General features: G+C 45.7%; 1 protein-coding gene across 3 annotated transcripts in view; it reads left to right on the forward strand.

Annotated features, from left to right (window-relative positions):
• LOC148516783 (P2Y purinoceptor 2-like) overlaps positions 1-20,560 on the forward strand; it is a 75,158-nt gene extending 54,598 nt beyond the window's left edge. For all 3 annotated transcript variants that reach the window (XM_088479568.1, XM_088479569.1, XM_088479567.1), the window contains exon 2: positions 16,741-20,560. In XM_088479568.1, the coding sequence (XP_088335694.1) occupies positions 16,764-17,816 (1,053 nt within the window). In that variant the 5' untranslated portion in view covers positions 16,741-16,763 and the 3' untranslated portion in view covers positions 17,817-20,560. The remainder of the gene's footprint in view (positions 1-16,740) is intronic.
• Positions 20,561-21,078: the final 518 nt, after the last annotated feature.

Genomic DNA, 21,078 nt, shown 5'->3' on the forward strand with positions numbered 1-21,078 from the left:
TATGCGAGTGGCCAGGAGGCCGCTCTAAAAAACAAGAAGGCCGGCCCTGATTCAGAGCGAGCGCTTTGTCAGAGCGACCGGCTCTGAAACAGGCCCTCAGTCCTATATATCTTGCTGTAAATTATTACATTGAATTGTTCCACGATCTCCCAATATTAACCACACAATGGCAACATATTTTGCTAAATAGTTTCTATGAAACAGGCTGTCTTGGCGGTATGCGTTATGCGTTTATGATGCCGGCGGTCGCTATGCCGACCGCCGGCATCTCCACTACAGAATCCCTGCAAGGGTTAATTAACCTATGCCGGGAGGGATGCCGGGTGCCGAGCGTGGACAGCCGCGAGGGGGGGGGGGGTCGGTTGGGAGGGTTAGGTTTAGGTTTCTGGGCGGGGGACTTAGGGTTAGGCACCCCCCGGGAGGTTAGGTTTAGGCTAGGGGAAGGGGGGGTTAGGGTTAGGCACCCCGGGGGGGGATTTAGGGTTAGGCACCCCCCGGGGTACTTAGGCTTAGATGGCGGGGAAAGGGGGGTTAGGTTTAGGCACTGAGAGAGGGGATTAGGGTTAGGCACAGGGGGGAGGTTAGGGTTAGGGGGTACATTAGGTTAGGAAATACTTACCTTTCGGACGATCAGGATTTCTCTCCACGTCGGGCTGGCACTGCCGGGATTTGCGGCCGGTGGTATAACATACTGATTCCCTTGGCTTGCTCTGAAAGTGACTGACTCATACAGTGAGTATAGTATTATCACTGTTTATTCTGTGTGAAATCATTCCACTAGACCTAAACATATGGTATAGTAGCTCTTAGTTCAACTGTGTAGTAATTAATAAGTACAAAGATACTGATTATATGTATCACCGCTATCTTTTAATATAATTGGGGTCTCCCTTCATCCACTTTGGGACGGGTCGTGATAACCAGGTAGAAAGACAATATATTATATCAGGCTGTCTTCTCTCATAATACACCTGTGACCTGCAAGGAGTACTTAATATTGGGGTTGTGCTGTCGGCATACTGCAGCGTCATAAAGTATTATATATATACAGTCACGCTGTTAATAATAATACTATTCATGTATTCGTGCCAGCTAAGCTCTTATATTAGGCAGATCTCTATTCTTTAGTAGCCCGCCGTGTGTACTTGATGTTTAAACAAATGTGACAGGCTGCTAATACAAAGTCTTTTGAGTGTTTAACATAGGACCAACGATAGAGATTAGAGATATGTGTATAATCTTGAGGATCCATAGTTAACAATGAGAATATGCACCTGCTCTGCATACATACAAACGCTGCACTGTGAGATTAGGATGACATAAAACTGACTCTGTAAAGTTCTCTTGTGATATATCCCTTGTCGGTGAATAGAGATTAGTCCTGTGGGAACCGGCATGAATTACCGCTGGACCCAAGGCCGGCGGTTCAAATCTCGACAGCGCCTGCTCGACAGAGGAGGAAATCCCAATCGTCCCTAGGTAAGTATTCACTAACCTAATCTACCCCCTAACCCTAACCCTCCTTTAGGATGCCTAACCCTAACCTCCCCCACTGTGCCTAACCCTAATCCCCCTCATAGGTGCCTAACCCTAATCCCCCTCATAGGTGCCTAACCCTAACCCCCCTCTAAGTGCCTAACCCTAACCCCCCTCTAAGTGCCTAAACATAACCCCCCCCTTCCCCGACGCCTAAACCTAAGTCCCGCGGGGGGGTGCCTAACCCTAACCCTCACTCCCCCTAGACTAACCCTAACCTCACAGGGGGGTGCCTAACGCTAAGTCCCCCCCTGGAGCCCTAAACCTAACCCTCCCCTTCCCGCGGCTGTCTGCTGCGGCGCCCGGCATCCGCTCCATCAGGATGCCGGGCGCCGTTCTCCCAACATCGGTCAAATGACAGGCGTGTAGATTTAGACGCCTGTCATTCGTCCCCAGTCGGGATAACAATGTCTGGAAGCCGGCGATCGGCATTCCGTCCACCGGCTTCCTGAACGTATACCGTCCTGTGAGAGAGGACACTCAGCACTTAGACATTGATATCACCGCTTTATATGTGTATGTAAATCTGCGGCTGCCATTATAGCCGGGGTATGTTAAACGCAGATCAGTAAGCCTAATGGAGTAATTCTTTAATATTTCTACATGGCAGATCAATAATTTAATATTATATAGAAATCCTATGAGTAGAGGATTGGCTACTAAAGAATAGAGATCTGCCTAATATAAGAGCTTAGCTGGCACGAATACATGAATAGTATTATTAACAGCGTGACTGTATATATATAATACTTTATGACGCTGCAGTATGCCGACAACACAACCCCAATATTAAGTACTCCTTGCAGGTCACAGGTGTATTATGAGAGAAGACAGCCTGATATAATATATTGTCTTTCTACCTGGTTATCATGACCCGTCCCACAGTGGATGAAGGGAGACCCCAAGTATATTAAAAGATAGCGGTGATACATGTAATCAGTATCTTTGTTCTTATTAATTACTACACAGTTGAACTAAGGGCTACTATACCATATGTTTAGGTCTAGTGGAATGAATTCACACAGAATAAACAGTGATAATACTATACTCACTGTATGAGTCAGTCACTTTCAGAGCAAGCCAAGACAGTCTATTTCATAGAAACTATTTAGCAACATATGTTGCCATTGTGTGGTTAATATTGGGAGATCGTGGAACAATTCAATGTGATAATTTACAGCAAGATATATAGGACTGAGGCCCTGATTCAGAGCCGGTCGCTCTGACAGAGCGCTCGCTCTGAATCAGGCCCGGTCTTTTTTTTTTTAGAACGGCCTCCTGGCCACTCGCATAGCTGTGAGTGACCACCCACAGCTATAGCGAGCGGCCAGGAAGATGGTCGCGATGGTCAAGACCATCGCGACCATCGGGCTTGCGACGCGACCCTTGTGGTAGGGTCTCGTTCGTCGCAAGCCCCAGAGAGATTTCGGCTCTAATAGAGCCGGAATCTCTCCACTGACATCACTTGTGATGTCAGTGGGGCCGGCTCCAAACGGTAGGCGTTCACATGGAAAGGCCTCTGTTTGGGCAGCCACCCCCCCAGCCCGTCCACCAAAGGGGGCGTGCTGTCACTCAACATCGAAAGCACACCCCCTTTGGTGCGAGACCCGCAGCGACGGTTTGCCCGTCGTTATCCGGGTCTCGCGCATGCGCACGACGGAGCCGTCTCCGTAGTGCGCATGCGCTCTGGGCCACCATCGACCCGCTTGTGAGCGCATAGCGCTGGCGAGCTGGTCTGAATCAGGCCCTGAATCCGCATCTCTCTTATACTCACAGCACATAGCACAATTATAATTACATTTGTATAAAACACACAGCGGGAATTCTTGTTTTGGTTAACACTTTTTTTGTCATATTTACACGATATATGTTATCTATTGTCTATGAATATTTTGTCTCTTTTTTCATATTTCGCTGCTTATTCCTTATTGTATAGATTTATTTAAATTGTATTGATTAATAAAAGTTATGTTTTAATTTAGTTTAATTTTCAATTTAATTTATTCTATTGTATGTATAGTTGTCAAGAGGCTGCACCCCCATCACTAAATATTATATATGAAATTTGTATATATTATTTGATAGTGGCATCTGGGTCTTTTTGCTTAATTTTGCATAATTACAAGAACTGGTGCAGCAATCCTTCCCCTCCCTTTTTCCTTGTGAAACATTGTACCCATCTTTACCCTGTGTATCTCATCCTGTCACCTCTGTGCCTGCCCCCAGACAATCGCCTGAGGCTTCTGGAGGGAGGATGGGAACTGGTACACTGAAAACTTTATGAACTAAAAAGTCTTGGCATGAATGAGACACATTATACCACCCATTACACACACTGCATAACGGGGGAGATGTATGAACCGCCGAAGCGGCATCAGCTCATGTTAGGTGCGCTGATACCGTTTCTCCCCCATGTATAATTGGGGGGTCTGGGCGGTAAATGACAGGGGAACTATGCGCCCCTGTCATTATCAGCGTTAGTATCTACAAGATAGCAGCGCCGATAGGCAGGGCAATGTATGAACGGTCAGATGGCCTGACCCTTCCGCCTGCTGCAGCTGTCGCTATCGACAGCTGCACCCTGGTGATGCCCTATCCCCACAGCAGGGACAGCGCTGTCCCCGCTGTGGTGGCTGACGGCTCCAGGGCAGCACGCATACTGCTCAGCGGAGCCGGCCAGGACTGAGACACAGGGCATCAGTACTAAGCTGATGCGCTGTGGTCTCTAGCGGGGATCGCCAAAGGGGGAAGTTAACACTCCCCCGCTCCGGCCGATGAGATGTTCTTACATCTCATTGATAGTGCTTCCTGCTTCGCCTCGGTAAAGAAGCGTTCTAGCTGCACATTACATCTCCTCCAATGTTTCCACTAACACTTACACAACTCTAATGCTAGGTACATACTGGCCGATGGTACATGTCGGCTGTTCAATTGAACGGCCGATATATATCGTGTGTCCGTCAGGCTAGTGTGTCCAGCGACATATCGCATCAGCTGTGCAGCACAGCTGATGGCAGCTATATGTGCAGATGTATGTGGCAGGGCCATAAACTAGGGTGGTGCGACATGTGCCACGGCACAGGGCACTGCAGGGCAGGGGGCCTTTCAATTTTGCTTCACCAGTGCTCTCCCACATCTAGAGCTGGGGAGTTATACTGCACAGTATTGTGTATCATCATTGCAGCCATTGGATTCTCACCGCATTTGGCAGTGACACCTGGATAATAGTGGTACAACGGGATAATCATCGTACGGGACTAATCAGATTGTCATGCCCCTTCTCCATGAGGCCACATCTGTTTTTCAGACGCTTGTGTTAATGTGCCAATGCTCTTTCAGGCACAGGGCACCAACAAGTCTAGTTATGGCTCTGTTGTGCTGTGTCTGTGAAATACAGCTTCATCAAGAATACAAATAAGTACAGTGACTATTGTTAGTACATTTACAGCACATAGGATTTCTTACTTAGCAAGCGCTGAATCCAGCGTGTCACATAACCATTGTGATCCTGTTTATCTCCAGACAGACAGGGGCTAGCTATAAACGTCATATAAATAACCCAGGTCTCTGAGATTTATGGTAACTCTGCAGCAATAACAGGAAACTCAGACACTTAGAAGTCACTGGGAACTGTGACATTAGGGCCACCTTATAATAACCTGACATTTATCTAACATTTCCTGGGTTTGTCTCTGTATTTGGTTATGCGGTTAGTAATCATCACAATGAGTGTTACTCCAGTTAGTATCTGGCATGATTTCAGTCTGCGCATGCCGGGGATAGTGGGCGCACGCTTATTATGAACACATGCTGATTTGCGTAATTCTGTCAGTTACTTTTGTCTGTGTAGGCAGTACAGTAGCGCTCTAACATTATCCGAGTACAGTGTTTGCTCATTTGTGTATGGATGCAGACCTGGACTCACCAGAATATACACCTGATTATTTGCGGGTGGTCAGGAGCAGGTGCATGAAGTGGTTGATGACTGCGATGATGACATCCCCAGCGCTAGCGAGCCACTGTGATTGGCTGATTGTGAACACTCCAATGGCGCTTATCGATGAGTTGATGTTTGTGTGTGTGTTCTAGCAAACGTTTTTTTCTTTTCTCTGTACGGAAGACGTGGGGTTGTTTCTGCTGTCAGAGGGTTTTGCCATATTATTGAAGGCTAATATTGAACGTTTATGACGCAAATATAAGTGGTTAAACATATGTAAGTGTATGTGACATCTGCCTAGCATACACCGAACTCATACGCTACTGTTGCTGACTGGAGGACACCATAACAATTGCATGTACGTGCAATTGCGGTTTTTGTAATGAACACTTTGGGGTATATTTACTAAAGTGCACATTTTTAGTTGTGGAGATGTTGCCCATAGCAACCAATCAGATTCTACTAAACATTTATCTAGCACCTTCTAGAAGATAATAGCTAGAATCTCCACTTCTAAACACCCGTACTTTAGTAAATATACCCATTATTGTGCCAGTGATTTCAAGTGCAATTGCACCCAACTCTGCATCATTCTCGATGTCTTTAGATTCACACAAATATAACGTACACATATACAGTTGTGGTAATATGCTCTTAGTTGAAGACCATTAAATCTGTCTTATATTGAAAAATAACATTTTCTGAAATGTAGTATTTTCCATACAGGTATGGAGACCTTCATCCAATAAGAGCAGAGCTGACAGTTGTGCCATGGGAGCTAATAAACAATATATGCACACTTCCCAACTTACCTCCCAATGTGCCTCTCAACATACCTCCCAACAAACTTCCCAACATTTCTCCCAACATCCTGTATCTCTCAACACATCTCTCACCATATCTCCCAACACACCTCTCAGCATATCTCCCAACATACCTTACAATGCATCACTCAACGTACCTCCCAACACACCTCCCAACACACCTCTCAGCATATCTCCCAACATACCTTACAACGCATCACTCAACGTACCTCCCAACACACCTCCCAACATACCTCCCAACACATCACTCAACGTACCTCCCAACATATATCCCAACACACATCCCAAAACACCTCCCAACACACCTCCCAATGGGATACAGTCAATATTTGGCCTATGCAATGCCGGCACTGATATTACCGGCGCCAGAATCCCAACGCCTATCACAATCCAGGTGCCGTCATCCTGACTGCCGGGATACAAAAGTAAGTAGCGGGGTGGGAAAGAAGGTTAGGGTGCGGAGTTAGGGTTAGGCACTAGGGGGAGGGTTAGGTTTAGGATGTGGGGAGGGGTAGGTTAGGTTCAGGCACTATGGGGGGAGGTTAGTGTTAGGCACCAAAGAGGGAGAGTTAGGGTAGAGAGAGGGGGAGGGTTAGCCTACCGAACAACAAGTGTCTGTATGCTAGCCCTATCGGGATGCCGGTATCGGGATTCTGACAGCCAGGATCCCAACTGCCGCCATCCCATACCGATTCCCTCTCAACATACCTCCCAACATATCTCTCAATGTACTTCCCAACACGCCTTTCAACATATTTCCCAACATGCCTCCCAACATGCAGTACCTCCCAACACATCACTCAATGTACCTCCCAACATACCTCCCTACATATCTCCCAACATACCTCCAACATACAGTACCTCCCAACACATCACTCAATGTACCTCCCAACACACCTCCCAACATATCACTCAATCTACTTCCCAACAGACCTCCCAACGTCTTTCCCAACATGCCTCTCAACATACCTCCAAACATACCTCCCAACAAACTTCCTAACATATCTCCAAACACACCTCCCAACACATCACTCAATGTACCTCCCAACATACCTCCCAACATATCTCCCAACACACCTCCTAACATACAGTACCTCCCAACACATCACTCAATGTACTTCCCAACAGACCTCCCAACACGCCTCTCAACATACCTCCAAACATACCTCCCAACAAACTTCCTAACATACCTCCCAACAAACTTCCTAACATATCTCCCAACACATCACTCATTGTACCTCCAAACATATCTCCCAAAATATCTACCAACACAGCTCCCAACATACAGTACCTCCCAACACATCACTCAATGTACTTCCCAACAGACCTCCCAACATATTTGCCAACACACCTCTCAACATACCTCCCAACATACCTCCCAACACACCTCCCAACACATTACTCAATGTACTTCCCAACAGACCTCCCAACTTATTTCCCAACACACCTCTCAACATACCTCCCAACAAACTTCCCAACATATCTCAAAACAGCCCACAACTTACCTCTCAACACATCACTCAATTTACTTCCCAACATATCTCGCAAAACACACCTACCAAAATTATTTCCCAACACGTCACTCAATCTACTTCCCAACAGACCTCCCAACATATTTCCCAACATACCTCCCAACATACAGTACCTCCCAACACATCACTCAATGTACTTCCCAACAGACCTCCCAACACGCCTCTCAATATACCTCCAAACATACCTCCCAACAAACTTCCTAACATACCTCCCAACAAACTTCCTAACATATCTCCCAACACATCTCCCAACACATCACTCATTGTACCTCCCAACATATCTCCCAAAATATCTACCAACACACCTCCCAACATACAGTACCTCCCAACACATCACTCATTGTACCTCCCAACATATCTCCCAACACACTTCCCAACATATCTCCCAACATACCTCCCAACACATCACTTAATGTACCTCCAAACATACCTCCCAACACAACTCCCAAAATACCTCCCAACACACCTCTCAAAATACTTCCCAACTCATCACTCAATATACCTCCCAACACACCTCCCAACCAACCCAACTCCCAAAATACCCCCCAACACACCTCTCAAAATACTTCCTACAGTAACTCATCACTCAACGTACCTCCCAACACACCTTTCAACACACCTCCCAATAAAGTGAAATCAGGATACAATAAGTCCATACTTGCCAACTCTCACTCATTGTCAGGAAGACTCCCTGAAATAGTAGCAATCTCCCTGAGTGCCTGAAGAGTTTAACAATCTCCTTGATTTCACCTTACCCCCATTATTATATTCAAAATTTTATACATTCAAATGGAATCATTAGTATAATTTCCCTGCATTGGTTATAAGGCACAATGATTCCTATAGCTACATGCTTGTTCTGAAAAGTAACTGTTTTGGGGCTCATTTACATTTGTATGTAAATCAAGTTTATGGCACACCTCTCAGATGTGTACACGCCCACTTTACCGCCGCACTCATAGGTGGTGCTTTCACAACCTCAAAAGTAGGCAAGTACTGTATGAATAAGTCCCACCCAAACTAAACACAGATCTGCCCAAGTGATGCCAGGATCCACAAAACCACACCCATAATGTCACTATCTAAGCAAGAATTGCGACAGTTCGACCAAATTAGGAACTGCTGGGAGGTATGACTTATGTAACAGAGAGTTCTGCGTTATCCTCTGACAGCTATCGCAATGTCACTATCTGAAGTATGAATATTGTAATTGTGCAGATAGTCTAATGATCGTACAATTATCCTACATACATTAGTTAGACCATCACAATGTTTACATGGTCATCAGGTGTACAAAGAACATGTCGTCATGTTCATGATGTCTACATTGATCTTGTTGACATATATCTTGCCGACAAGGATGCTATGTCCTCATTGTTACAATGTTGACCTGCAGGTTTTCTTCTCCTTCTGTCCCTAACACGTATCCTAACTCTAAGCCTCCTGGAAATGTCGACATAATGACAACATTGTCATTTCCGACATCGACCTTCTGTCAATGTCAATATATTGAGGGAGTCATCATTAATGATGTTGACTTTTTAATCAGGTTGACGTAATCAATGTCGACCTTCTGCTGCCGACATGTTAACTGCCGACATAGTGACTGCATACCCATTATACATTCATCGGGAATGTGTTTCTGCACCATCAGATTAAAACTGAGTTAGGGTGGCCAAGTGTTGGGGGACAGGATCATCGTTCACCTGTGTGGCCAAATCAGGAGAGATCCAATCATTTGACGGAGGATACATCTGGCTGTATTGTGGTTTGTAGATCGCAGTCATCATTTCCACAATGCGCAATAATGTTCCTGTAGATCTCAATGATTATTCCATCATTATCCAGGGCCATATGGGGGCAGTTGACAAATATAGACAGTACGCGGTCAGGAAGTCGACACTCAATGTTTACAGTGAGTATGTTGACCTCACAATGCCAGCATCGGGATCCCAACACCGGACTAAATACATACCATGTAGACATGCGGGAACAGGTATACAGTGTATACCTATGGGTTGGGTAGGAAACACCGGCAGCCAAGATTCCAGCTGTCAAAATACAGACAGCGGCATCCCAATGCTCAGTATCCCGACGGGTCCGGTATATATGCTAACCCTCCCACCTTCTCCCCCTAACCCAAACCCTGCATCCTAACCTTAACCCACCCCACCCCTCACCCTAACCCTCCCCCTTAGTGCCTAACCCTAAAGCCCCCCAGTGGTGCCTAAACCTAACCCCACCTGTCAGTAGCATAACCCTAACCTCCCCCTACTCCGTAGCCTAACCCTAACACCCCCCGGTGGTGCCTAAACCTAACCCCCCGACACACACACGGCTAACATCTAACCCTGCCCCACTATACATACTTTCGAGATGCCGGCTGTCGGGATTCCGGTGTCAGTATCTCAACTGGCGTTGGGATTCCGGTGCTGGTTTTCTGTCCTTGGGCGGGAATCTGATGTCGGGATTTCGACAGCGGCATCCCGCGCATCGGCATCTATTCTACATCTCATACCTATTAGGAGGCAGAACTGGTTGCTTTTACCTTAAAACTAATTGCTGCTTTAAATCTAGCAGAAATGTCTCAGAAATCACCCACAAATCGCACCACATTACTTTTGGCCCAATATTTCTGCTCATACTACAGTGAAATTATTTAAATCGTATTTTCCTTTAAACCATTTAATCATTTACCAACAAATAACTCATAGTAGAGCTCTTTATGCTCCAGCTAATATAAACATATGCATATTGTGTTTGTTTTAGACTGTGCTGCATTTATAATGGGTCTATCGATTTTAATTTCTTGTCTTAATGAAATATTAATCTTTACTTAAAGCTTGTGTCCATGGATTTCTGCATAATTCGCCTCCGATCCTCTGTAATGTGTGGTAGGTGGGCACTATATATGAATATTTAAGCTCTTGGCCAAAGGTAGCAGCATTGGATATTTCCAGTAGAAATCCATTATTCATTCTAGGCAAATAATACACCGAGTCCAGACCTATGCAGTAAACATCAGTGTGAGTGAATGTAGTAAATTTGAAAATAATTAATATAAAATTAAGTTCATGAGATAATAACACATGCGTACGTACATAGGTCCTGATTCAGACCCGCTGGCGAGCGCATATCGCTCGCAAGCGGGTCGATGGTGGGGTACTACGCACGCGCGGCTCACTACAAACGGGGAGGCTGTTGATGTTGATCGACAGCTCGCCCCGTTTTGTAGCCGGGGAGGGGGGGTGGCTACATGAATGGAGGCGTTCTCGAAGGAACGCCTGCCGTTTGTGGGAGGCACCACTGACATCACCAGTGATGTCAGTGGAGAGCTTCCTACTCTGTTAGAGCAGGAAGCTTTCTGGGGCTTGCGACGGACGAGACCCTACCACATCATCTGGCTGCTCGCAAAAGCTGTGGGTGGTCACCCACAACTTAGCGAGTGTCCAGGAGGCCGCAACAAAAAAAAAACGTCCTGATTCAGAGCGAGCGCTCTTCAAGAGTGTCCAGCTCTGAATCAGGCCCATAGCTCCCCAGTTTTTGTAGGTCATGGTAATCCTGGCAGAATCACCAGGACCTCTCTGGAAATGGGCACAACATGGTTTAGGTGGATCATGGGTGTTGCATATTTAGTCAACCAGTGGAGAACATTGTTACTGCGGTAGAACAAGTTGATCAGAGAAGTTGGCGAAAATTCAAATTTATAAGGGGTGGGGGCTGTGATAAAATAGTGACAGCGGGGCAAGTAATAGTGGTCAAGCTGACCTGGTATCTCTCTGCCCATTAACTGGCAAATTCGCTCTGGATTCGTCCACTGTTTCTATGAACAACTTCATTATTATGTGGGCATGACAAGTACACTCCACATTCGGACGTGGACCACGAGAAAGAATAAAAAGTCATGGCAAAACATAATTGCATCAGTCAGGTTGTTGGATAATGCTGTTATACAAATTCGCTCAACCCAGGAAGGATCACTTACTCCAGGAAGGATCTCTTACCCCGGGAAGGATCACTTATCCGGGAGGGTTGGGGATCCTTGGGGGAGGCGGAGTTAGCGATTTGGTGACAGAGGGGGTGGCTTTGTTTGGGATCAAAGGAGAAGCTGACATCTGCGATTGCTAGTCATATCCGGTAGCGCTACCCATGATTTTGGACGTTGACATGCTTCCAATACGAGTAATATTGGGAGGCTTTTTGCACCACAGCAGTACGTGAAACCGGTATATGAGGTGAGCCCGTCCAACACAGGAAAATTCCATGACCTGTTACTTGCTAGAGACTGGAAGCATGGAAAGCAGGCCATATCAATTTCCCATGTGTCAGAATATCCTCCACTGACCTCCCTTAATGCAGACACCAGCGCTTGTTAACCTCTTCATGTCAGACACATTCACCAACTGTGTCACTGGTATTTGAACTTCTGCTGGCCATACACCAGTGGTTTCCCAGTGTTATTATCAGTTTCCTCAGGAAATGCTGTCGAGCCCTCTCACCCACCGCTTACACTTCTGCTGTTGGAGTCATCCCTCCTGCATGAGGTTTTGAGATGTGGGATAAAAATGATGGAGACAAAAGGTGGGGGTGGGGAGAGAGAGACCTATTTATCATATATTAATATTTGTGGATATCCCCCCAAAACACATGGTTTCACGGGGTACCCCCAAAGACTAAAGGGGTAGATGTACTAAGACTTGAAGAGATATAAAGTGAAGACAGAAAAAGTACCAACCAATCAGCTCCTAACTGTCACTTTACAGGCTGTATATCTCCCGATTGTAACTACGGGGAAGATATCTGCTGTGATCCCCCGTTATGATTGCAAAAGCTGCTCCATAGAGACCTATAGGGGCTGCTTAATTGCCAAATTTATCAAGCTCCAAAATGCACCCGGGTCCGGAAGGAGAAGTGAAGTGATCCTAATACACCGCAGGGACGGGCTCATCCTTGCAGGTGTATTTTCATACATTTAAGTCATTTTTTATTTATTTTTGCCACATTAAGAATTAAAATGATCAGGTCTAGGGCTCCCTAATTAATTAGAGGGAGGGGGGTAGAAATATGTGGGGATCTGATGCGTCAGTCCAGCTGGTCTGAAATATAATAGTTTGCCCCATGAATTAGATCTGTGAAGGATTTAAGTTAGATACAATTGAACATTAGGGTTTTAAACGTGAATAAAATGAGGTTTACAGGCAGGTCACGGGTCTGGACGCCTCTTAGAGAAAACAGAGAAGATTGTGACATAATGAGAAGTTACAAGGTACAGTACAAAGTATCCAGTAAATCCTGCAGTGAGCTTGTTGCATATAATGTAAAGTTGAAGGTTGCACGAGGCACGTAACGCATGAATCCCAGGTCACATTATTTTGTGTATAAGGTGTTTTTTCCCTACTGTTTTTTTCCTCTTAAAAAAACCTTCAGAAAACAAAAAACAATAATGTTCCCCAGCTTTTTTTTTGTTTAAATACAAAATACAATACAAAACACAATACAATACAATACAAAATACAATACAATACAATACAAAACACAATACAATACAAAATACAATACAATACAAAATACAATACAAAACACAATACAATACAATACAAAATACAATACAATACAAAACACAATACAATACAATACAAAATACAATACAATACAAAACACAATACAATACAAAATACAATACAATACAAAATACAATACAAAATACAATACAATACAATACAAAACACAATACAATACAAAATACAATACAATACAATACAAAACACAATACAATACAATACACAGATCTGAAAAATGTGTGATTAAAGTTCGTTTTTTGTGTATGGCCCTCTGTACATCGCCTAACTCCACATTTCTGCCATTCTACATTCCACTGACTAGGATTACAAACCAACTCCCTCCTCAGAAGCCGTTTATGACCTTATTATTTATTTTGACTGTTTGCATCTCATGTTCATGTTTCCTCTCTGTTTGCTCACTTTGATAAGTAATTACAGCGGGGAATTTCCGTTACAATAGAATTCTCTCTGCTCTAAGTAAACACAGCGCTGTACCTGCCCAGATAGAGAGACATTACCCGTCAGTAATGCCTGAGGACTGTGTAATATTTATATAGCAGAGCAGAAAATACTCAGCTATCACTTTGAAGTATATCAGTCTTGTATACTAAAGCCAGAGCCAGATGTGACCAATTTGGTGCCTTAGGTGCAGTAAAGCTGGTCACACACTATAAGATTTTGCCCAACAATATTAACGGCAAAACCAATTCCGACTGACTGAATTGCTCCAGAAAGCGGCCAATGTACAGCGTGCACAGGGGGCCTGATTCATAAATTTACGTAAATCTCATATTTACTCAAATCTCCAATGTTTTCAGATTTGCGCGGGAGCCACACTTTGCATGTGAAGATGTGGTCCTGCGACATCGGTCACAGTGCCCCGAAAGCATGATTGACATGTTGCTGGCGTTTGGGGGTGGCGACGGGCAGCGTTACATGTCTGCGCCATTTTCTGGGCGCGCGAAAGCCAGCGGCTGCCATCTTGGTCACAGCTTCACTGGCCACGGCAGCGTGACCTGAGGGTAACTCAGATGTCCAATGGTCATGCAGGTCTAAATGATCCTCTTAATTCCAAATCACCTCGCCAGCAGACATTGGGCAGATCGTCGTACACACTGCACTTTGTGAACGATACCAAAATGACTGAAATAGCGCGTGTTGGGAGCAGATCTGACAGGTTTTTGACCGACCATCGGGTTCATGGTGCTGTGTACACACCATACAGTTCTCGGGCTGACCTGCCTGATGTAGCCAAAATCACCCGAAAATGGTATAGTGTGTACCCAGCTTAAGATTTTTGGGAATCGGACCCAAGACCACAGTGCAGCAAGGTAACCATAGCACCACTGTGTTGCCCAACACATGGCACCTGTCTCATTTATGATCACCCCTGAAAGCAGACTGCGGCTCCCCAGTTCATTCCGGTGCTGCCAGTGTCGGGGCTGTGCACAATAAACTCCGATACCCATATAACTATAAAGTAATAATGACAGCTGACAAATAATAATACAGCAAATTCAGTTTACGAAAAGTCAAAGTATTGTTCTGCATATGGACTGTTACCGTTCACAGCAATGGTATTGGGCACACACACCTGGCGATATAGGGAGTGTGAGGGCTGGCATTATGGAGGAACAAAGATCAGCTTATCTTGTGTAACATGTAGAGGCTTTAGAGTACATATCTCAGATAAGGTGAGCTGATGAGTTCTGACTGTACGGCCTTGGTGTCAGAAGATTTGTGTGGAGCGATATATATTGCTTACTGGTGGGAAGAAATACCATTACTGCAATAACAGTGCTCTTATCTGCAGAAACATTTTGGACTAGGCTCTTATAGAGCTGTAAATACCCAAACCGGCTCAGTCGTGTATATTCTGCACATGGTAGGTCAATTGAAATTTCCATAGATGGTGTCCTGCATCGGCATTCAGGGTTTAACTACGACTCCCAGCATTCACTGCTGCCCCTCTTACTTGCTTACTATGGGCCTGATTCAGAGCCGCTCATAAGCGGCCGCTCGTTCGCTCCGAGCGATGTTCGCACAACTGCGCATGCGTATGGGTCGTAATGCGCATGCGCCACCCAGTCAGTGCGGTCGGAAATCAAGCGCTCGCAAAATAGCGAGTGCCTGCTAATTTGAGTGACAGGATGAGGCGTTTGTGGGTGGTAACAGGGGAAGGTGCTTGAAAACGGGGAGTGGAGATCCAAACGCAGGCGTGCCAAACGGTCAAAACGGGCGTTTAATGGGTGTGCATAATTAACAAAGCAGCGTCATCGACCACGTCACTTGGTTGTTTCTTAGCCTGAACTGTTCGCATGATTGCGGTAGGATAAACCTACCACAAGCACTGCGAGCAGTTCAGATGCCTTTCGATGTACTCGATTAATCAAATAAAAAGCGGAGATGACGTAGGATGCGAGCGGCCAGGGGGCGTCTTTACAAAATAGCGAGCGCATGTATCGTTCGTTCGCTCAGACATAGAGGCGTCAACAGACCGCAAAGAGCGAGCGCTCAATTTAAATAGCCGGCCCTTTTTTCTGACCGAGCGAGCGCAAATAGCGTGCGGCTCTGAGTCAGGCCCACTGTTTCCTTGACCTTGCAGCTGAGAAATGATTTGTAGTTTGGATAATATAGCAATTTACTATCAGACCTCGTTGTTTAGCTATAGCATGTGTTCGGCCATTAAAGAGAACTCATCAAGCATACAGTTTGCTACGGTATACTGTCATGTTTAGTTACGGGACCAAATGGATACCGGGCCGATGAACGCAGCACAGTGAAAAAGCTTTGTCTTAGTTTGGGAATATTTATACACTGAAAAATGGTAATGACATATTGGGCCTGATTTGGAGGTGGAAGCGGTATCGAGAACGCACACAGTTGGCTGATGCGGTAAGTCTGCGCATGTGTACGAGTCACATAGCACAGGGAGACGCAGAACGATTTTAGACACAAGAGCTGGGGATTACAGTGGACATTCCTGGGAGGTAACATGGGCGTGGCTATCCAGACACGGACGCAGCGCTGACGATGACTGCGTCTTAAGATGCAGCAGCACTGACACTGTGTTCAGATGGAGAAATTGCACCTGCCATGGGGCTGGTGCAGGTTTCGAATGCGCAACCGATGGTGCACCGGAACGGATTAGCAAAGCTGCAAATGGGCGTCTCAGTGTGCTAAGCGATAGCATAAAGACACATGCACAGCTGCAACACAAGACGCGGCCCGCGTCCACCTCCAAGTCAGCCCCACTGCATGAGCCTGTATTTTCTTCTCCACAGCTGTCTGATAAGTCTGATAACGTTTTCCATGTTGGCTCAATTTTCTCCTTTTTCTGTTTGTCGCAGGCGAGCAGGACCGTGACGGCACCATGAATAACACAGGAAGTGCCGGGAACTCCACCTACAGGTGTAAATTTGATGAAGACTTTAAATATGTCCTTCTTCCGGTGTCCTACGGGATTGTATTCTGCGTGGGGATCGTACTCAACACCCTGGCACTGTACATCTTTCTGTTCCGAGTGAAGCCCTGGAATGCGTCCACCACGTACATGTTCAACTTGGCTATCTCTGACATGATGTACGTCATCTCCTTACCCCTCCTCGTGTACTATTACTCTCAGGGCGACAACTGGCCGTTCGGAGTGGCCTTGTGCAAAATCGTCAAGTTTCTCTTCTACACCAATATGTACTGCAGCATCTTCTTCCTGCTCTGTATCAGCGTCCACCGCTTCCTGGGAATCTGCTTCCCAATGAAGTCGCTGGGTTGGCTGAAGGTGCGGAATGCCCGGATCATATCAGTCATTGTCTGGATTGTGGTGACCGCCTTCCAGTCCCCGATACTCTACTTCGTGACCACGAGCAGCAGTGGGGACTCCACCATCTGCCATGACACGTCCAGCACGGATTTGTTTGATAACTTTGTGACTTACAGCTCTGTGAACCTGGCCCTTCTGTTCTGCGTGCCTTTCGTTACCATCATCGTCTGTTATGTTTTAATGACTCGAGCCCTTCTACAGCCATCGGCGGCCTCATCCGACACGTCCAATTCCAAGAGGAAGTCTATTAAAATGATCATTATTGTTTCGTTGGTGTTCATCATCTGCTTTTTACCGTTCCACGTGAACCGTACCTTGTACTACTACTTCAGGAAGTTGGACCTTGAATGTGACGTTTTAAATGCAATCAACTTGGCCTACAAGGTGACGCGACCACTGGCCAGCGCCAACAGCTGCCTCGATCCAATCTTGTACTTTCTCGCCGGGCAGACTGTTCGCAGGAATATTATCTCCAGGACTGGGATCACCAAACTCAAAACCAAGTTTTCAACCTATCACAATAACTCCAGTTTTGTCACGAACGGAAATGCCACTGAGAATATCTCTGCCCCCAGCCCCAGCCTGACGGCAATCACCAGGGTGTGAATAGCCCGCCCATTGCATTGGTGATTGGGTAGAGATAATGAAGTAGGACTTAGAAGCTGGAATGTCATAGAAGCTGATGTTGGACAATGCTATGTTCTAGATGATGGGCATGTTTTTAGAAGGAATCATCATGGCTTAATCCATAATGCATTTAAATTAAATGATCTATTTATTTGAAAAGGGAATGGCTGAGCGTGATTGACTTCAGAACTGGTAAAAACCATTGGAAATCTGTCTTTGGTGAATGACTGGTCAAAAGTGACATCTAATAAGAGGAAGTTGGCAGTATCTTCAGAGAGAGAATGTGGCTGAGAGATAAAGTACCAACCAATCAGAATCTAACTGTCATTTTAAAGGCTGTATTTGAAAAATGACAGTTAGGTGTTGATTGGTTGGTATTTTATATGAATTTGATATATCTGTGTTCTTAGACTGAGGGGAAGATGTATCAAGACTCCAAGGCTGCACTGCATCGACGGCATGAAACCACTGATGGAAATCCATTGAGTGTTTGAACCGTACATGGGCACCCCTGCTGTGGGAGAATCAGGGAGCCCGGCGGAGGGCTTAGCGGTGTGGTGGAGAGGCGGAGCTAAGTGGCGGGCCAATCATTGGTGTAACTAATCCCATTCAGCAGATAAGCTGCATTAATTCACCTTACAGAATGGCAGCTATAACTGTGTGTAGCTTTACAACGCCTACCCTAGTTGCGAGGCGCTGAAATGTCTGTTGGAGCTTCTTTGCGCTGTTTGCAGCCACCCCTCCCACGTTAAAATGGGACTCCTGACAGCTATTTATATTATGCGATTCTTTACTCCTGTTTGCCCAGCTATACAGGACACTTTCACAGACATGACAAGACACTTACAGGAATTAGGCAGTTTCTGCCTATTTGTTTTTCTCCCATCATTACATTTTTATTGAATATATGGAAAGAATAAAATTATAGGGGTACTGAAAGAAGAATTGGGGACAGCAATAATGGTGGTAAGGGAGACAAATCATCGGCAGACATCAAAGAAATCAGACACCAGAGGTTTCAAAATATACAGGTCAAGCATCGGAATCCACCATTGGAGGTTCATTTAGATTGAAAGGAGGAGAGGGGCCTCCGCTAAATGGAACCTTTACCCTCTGTGACATATTCGTGGCATAGGAGCCACTTCATAATGGGAGAAGAGGGGTCCGTGGAGTAAGGGGCTTCTCTAGTCTCTATTTCAAAATGAGACTCAGTTTTGGAGACAACTTTAGCAAATGGGGGGGAGAGAGGAAGATTTCCAGTGCTGAGCTATAGTGGCCCAGGCAGATATTAGAATGTGACCAAGAACATAATGGGCAGCCTTAGGAACAGTTGTGGGTTACCAATGGAAAAGAGCTAAATAGGGATCTGGGGTTAAGGAAAGGTCCAAAACATCCTGTATGAGGGCAAACACTTCCATCCGAAAGGAACGTAAAACAGGACAGTCCCAAAAAACAAGGAAAATAGTACCGTCTGAATGGCAAAGACGCCAGCAAAGTTTAGAAGTTGTTGGCCATACCTTATGTCATTTAGAGGGAGTCATATACAATCTATTCAAAAGTTTAACATGCATTTCGGTGTGATTAGTGCGCTTAGGTCCTGATTCAATATGTATCGCTATTGCCATCGCAGCTGCGATTACGCACGCAGACCCACTGCGATAATATGCTAATGAATACTATCGCAGTGCCGTCGCACATCCAGCATAGAAACGCCCACTGCCGCCCACTACCACTATCTCACATCCGTAATACCTCGTAGTCCTGTGTATACATCGGGAATATCGAGTAACATCGGCCCCTCACGTACAATTACAACAGGTCTGACCTTACTCAGAAATTGCTAACCTCATCACACGCAGCGAGTACACAAGCCGCGTATTCCGTCGCAGTGGCTAATTTATGCATGCCCATGTAACAGCGATCAAACAGACAGACACGCCTGCGTTTCTCCTACCACTCCCACGTCACCACCACGAAATGCTGACCTCCCGTCACTCAATCTGCGATGGTTTCTCATCTGCGTAGGTGATCGCAGGGCGAACGAAATGCTAACTCACGCACGCGCACTGCGGTGCATACACATGGCCAGTACGCACCATCGGCCGATCTTCGTACGCTGTTGCAGTTGCGATCCGTAATAAATCAGGCCCTTAGATAGGAAAAAGGAAGAAAGATGGATCATCTCCCACTGTTTAAGGGTAAAAGTACATTGCAGAATAATCTCCCACTTGAGCTGAGCAGAAGACGTCTCTGTGGAGTCCGGGGGCGACCATAAACACTACCAGTAAGATTTGGCACCTCGGGAGCAGGGTTAGAGCTGATCACATGGCTATAAGCATTCTAGGGGAAGGCAGTTTCTGCCTAGTTGTGATTGGTCTGTACCTGTCAATTCCTTGCTCATACTACAGCCATGGTTCTATAGGGTATATTATTAATCAGGGTGTAACGACATATCGGTACATGCTGTCGACTTTAAAAAGTCTGTGATGCCTGGGTTATCTAATAAAAACATGTACCTAGCCAGAGGACGCACGTTGTACACGTTATGTGTATGTAGTATGTATATGTACAAATGTATGTGAGTATATACAGTAAATCTATATTTATATAATACCAAAAGCATATAAAATATAGTGTGTATATATATATATATATATATACTGTATATACATTTTTTTAAAATGTAAGTATGTCAATCTTGTACGGCAGGCGCGGACAGCCGCGGAGGAGGGGGGGATGGTTAGGGATAGGGGCTCCCGGGGGGGACTTAGGCTTAGGCACCCCCGGGTGGGAGGTTAGGGTCAGGCCCCCCCCCCCGGGAGAGATAGGTTTAGGCTGCGGGGAAGGGGGGGGGTTAGGTTTAGGCACTTACAGGGAGGGTTAGGGTTAGGCACTAGGGGGGGAGGTTAGGGTTAGCCACCCCTAAGGGAGGGTAAGGGTTAGGGGGGGGGCGTAGGGTTAGAAATAGTAGAAATACTCGCCTGTTCGGGATCTTCTGTTGCCGGTCGTATTTCATACTAATCCCGTTTCAGTAGGTTGGGACAGACTGGGGGCAAAGAGGGACAGAGCAGGGGGCGGAGCCGGCCACCACCAGCAAATATATTACACCAAGATTACATATTTGTTGACTCCTACTGTAACTATAGGGTGAAATTATTAATGCTGGTCATCATGGGGCTAATTCAGAGGTTCATGCTATCGCAGCCACGATTGCGTCTTTATGTTATTGCGGCAACCCATA

This window comes from Taudactylus pleione, unplaced genomic scaffold (genome assembly GCF_031769625.1).
Source record: "Taudactylus pleione unplaced genomic scaffold, aTauple2 ptg000241l, whole genome shotgun sequence".
Taxonomy (NCBI): Eukaryota; Metazoa; Chordata; class Amphibia; order Anura; family Myobatrachidae; genus Taudactylus; species Taudactylus pleione.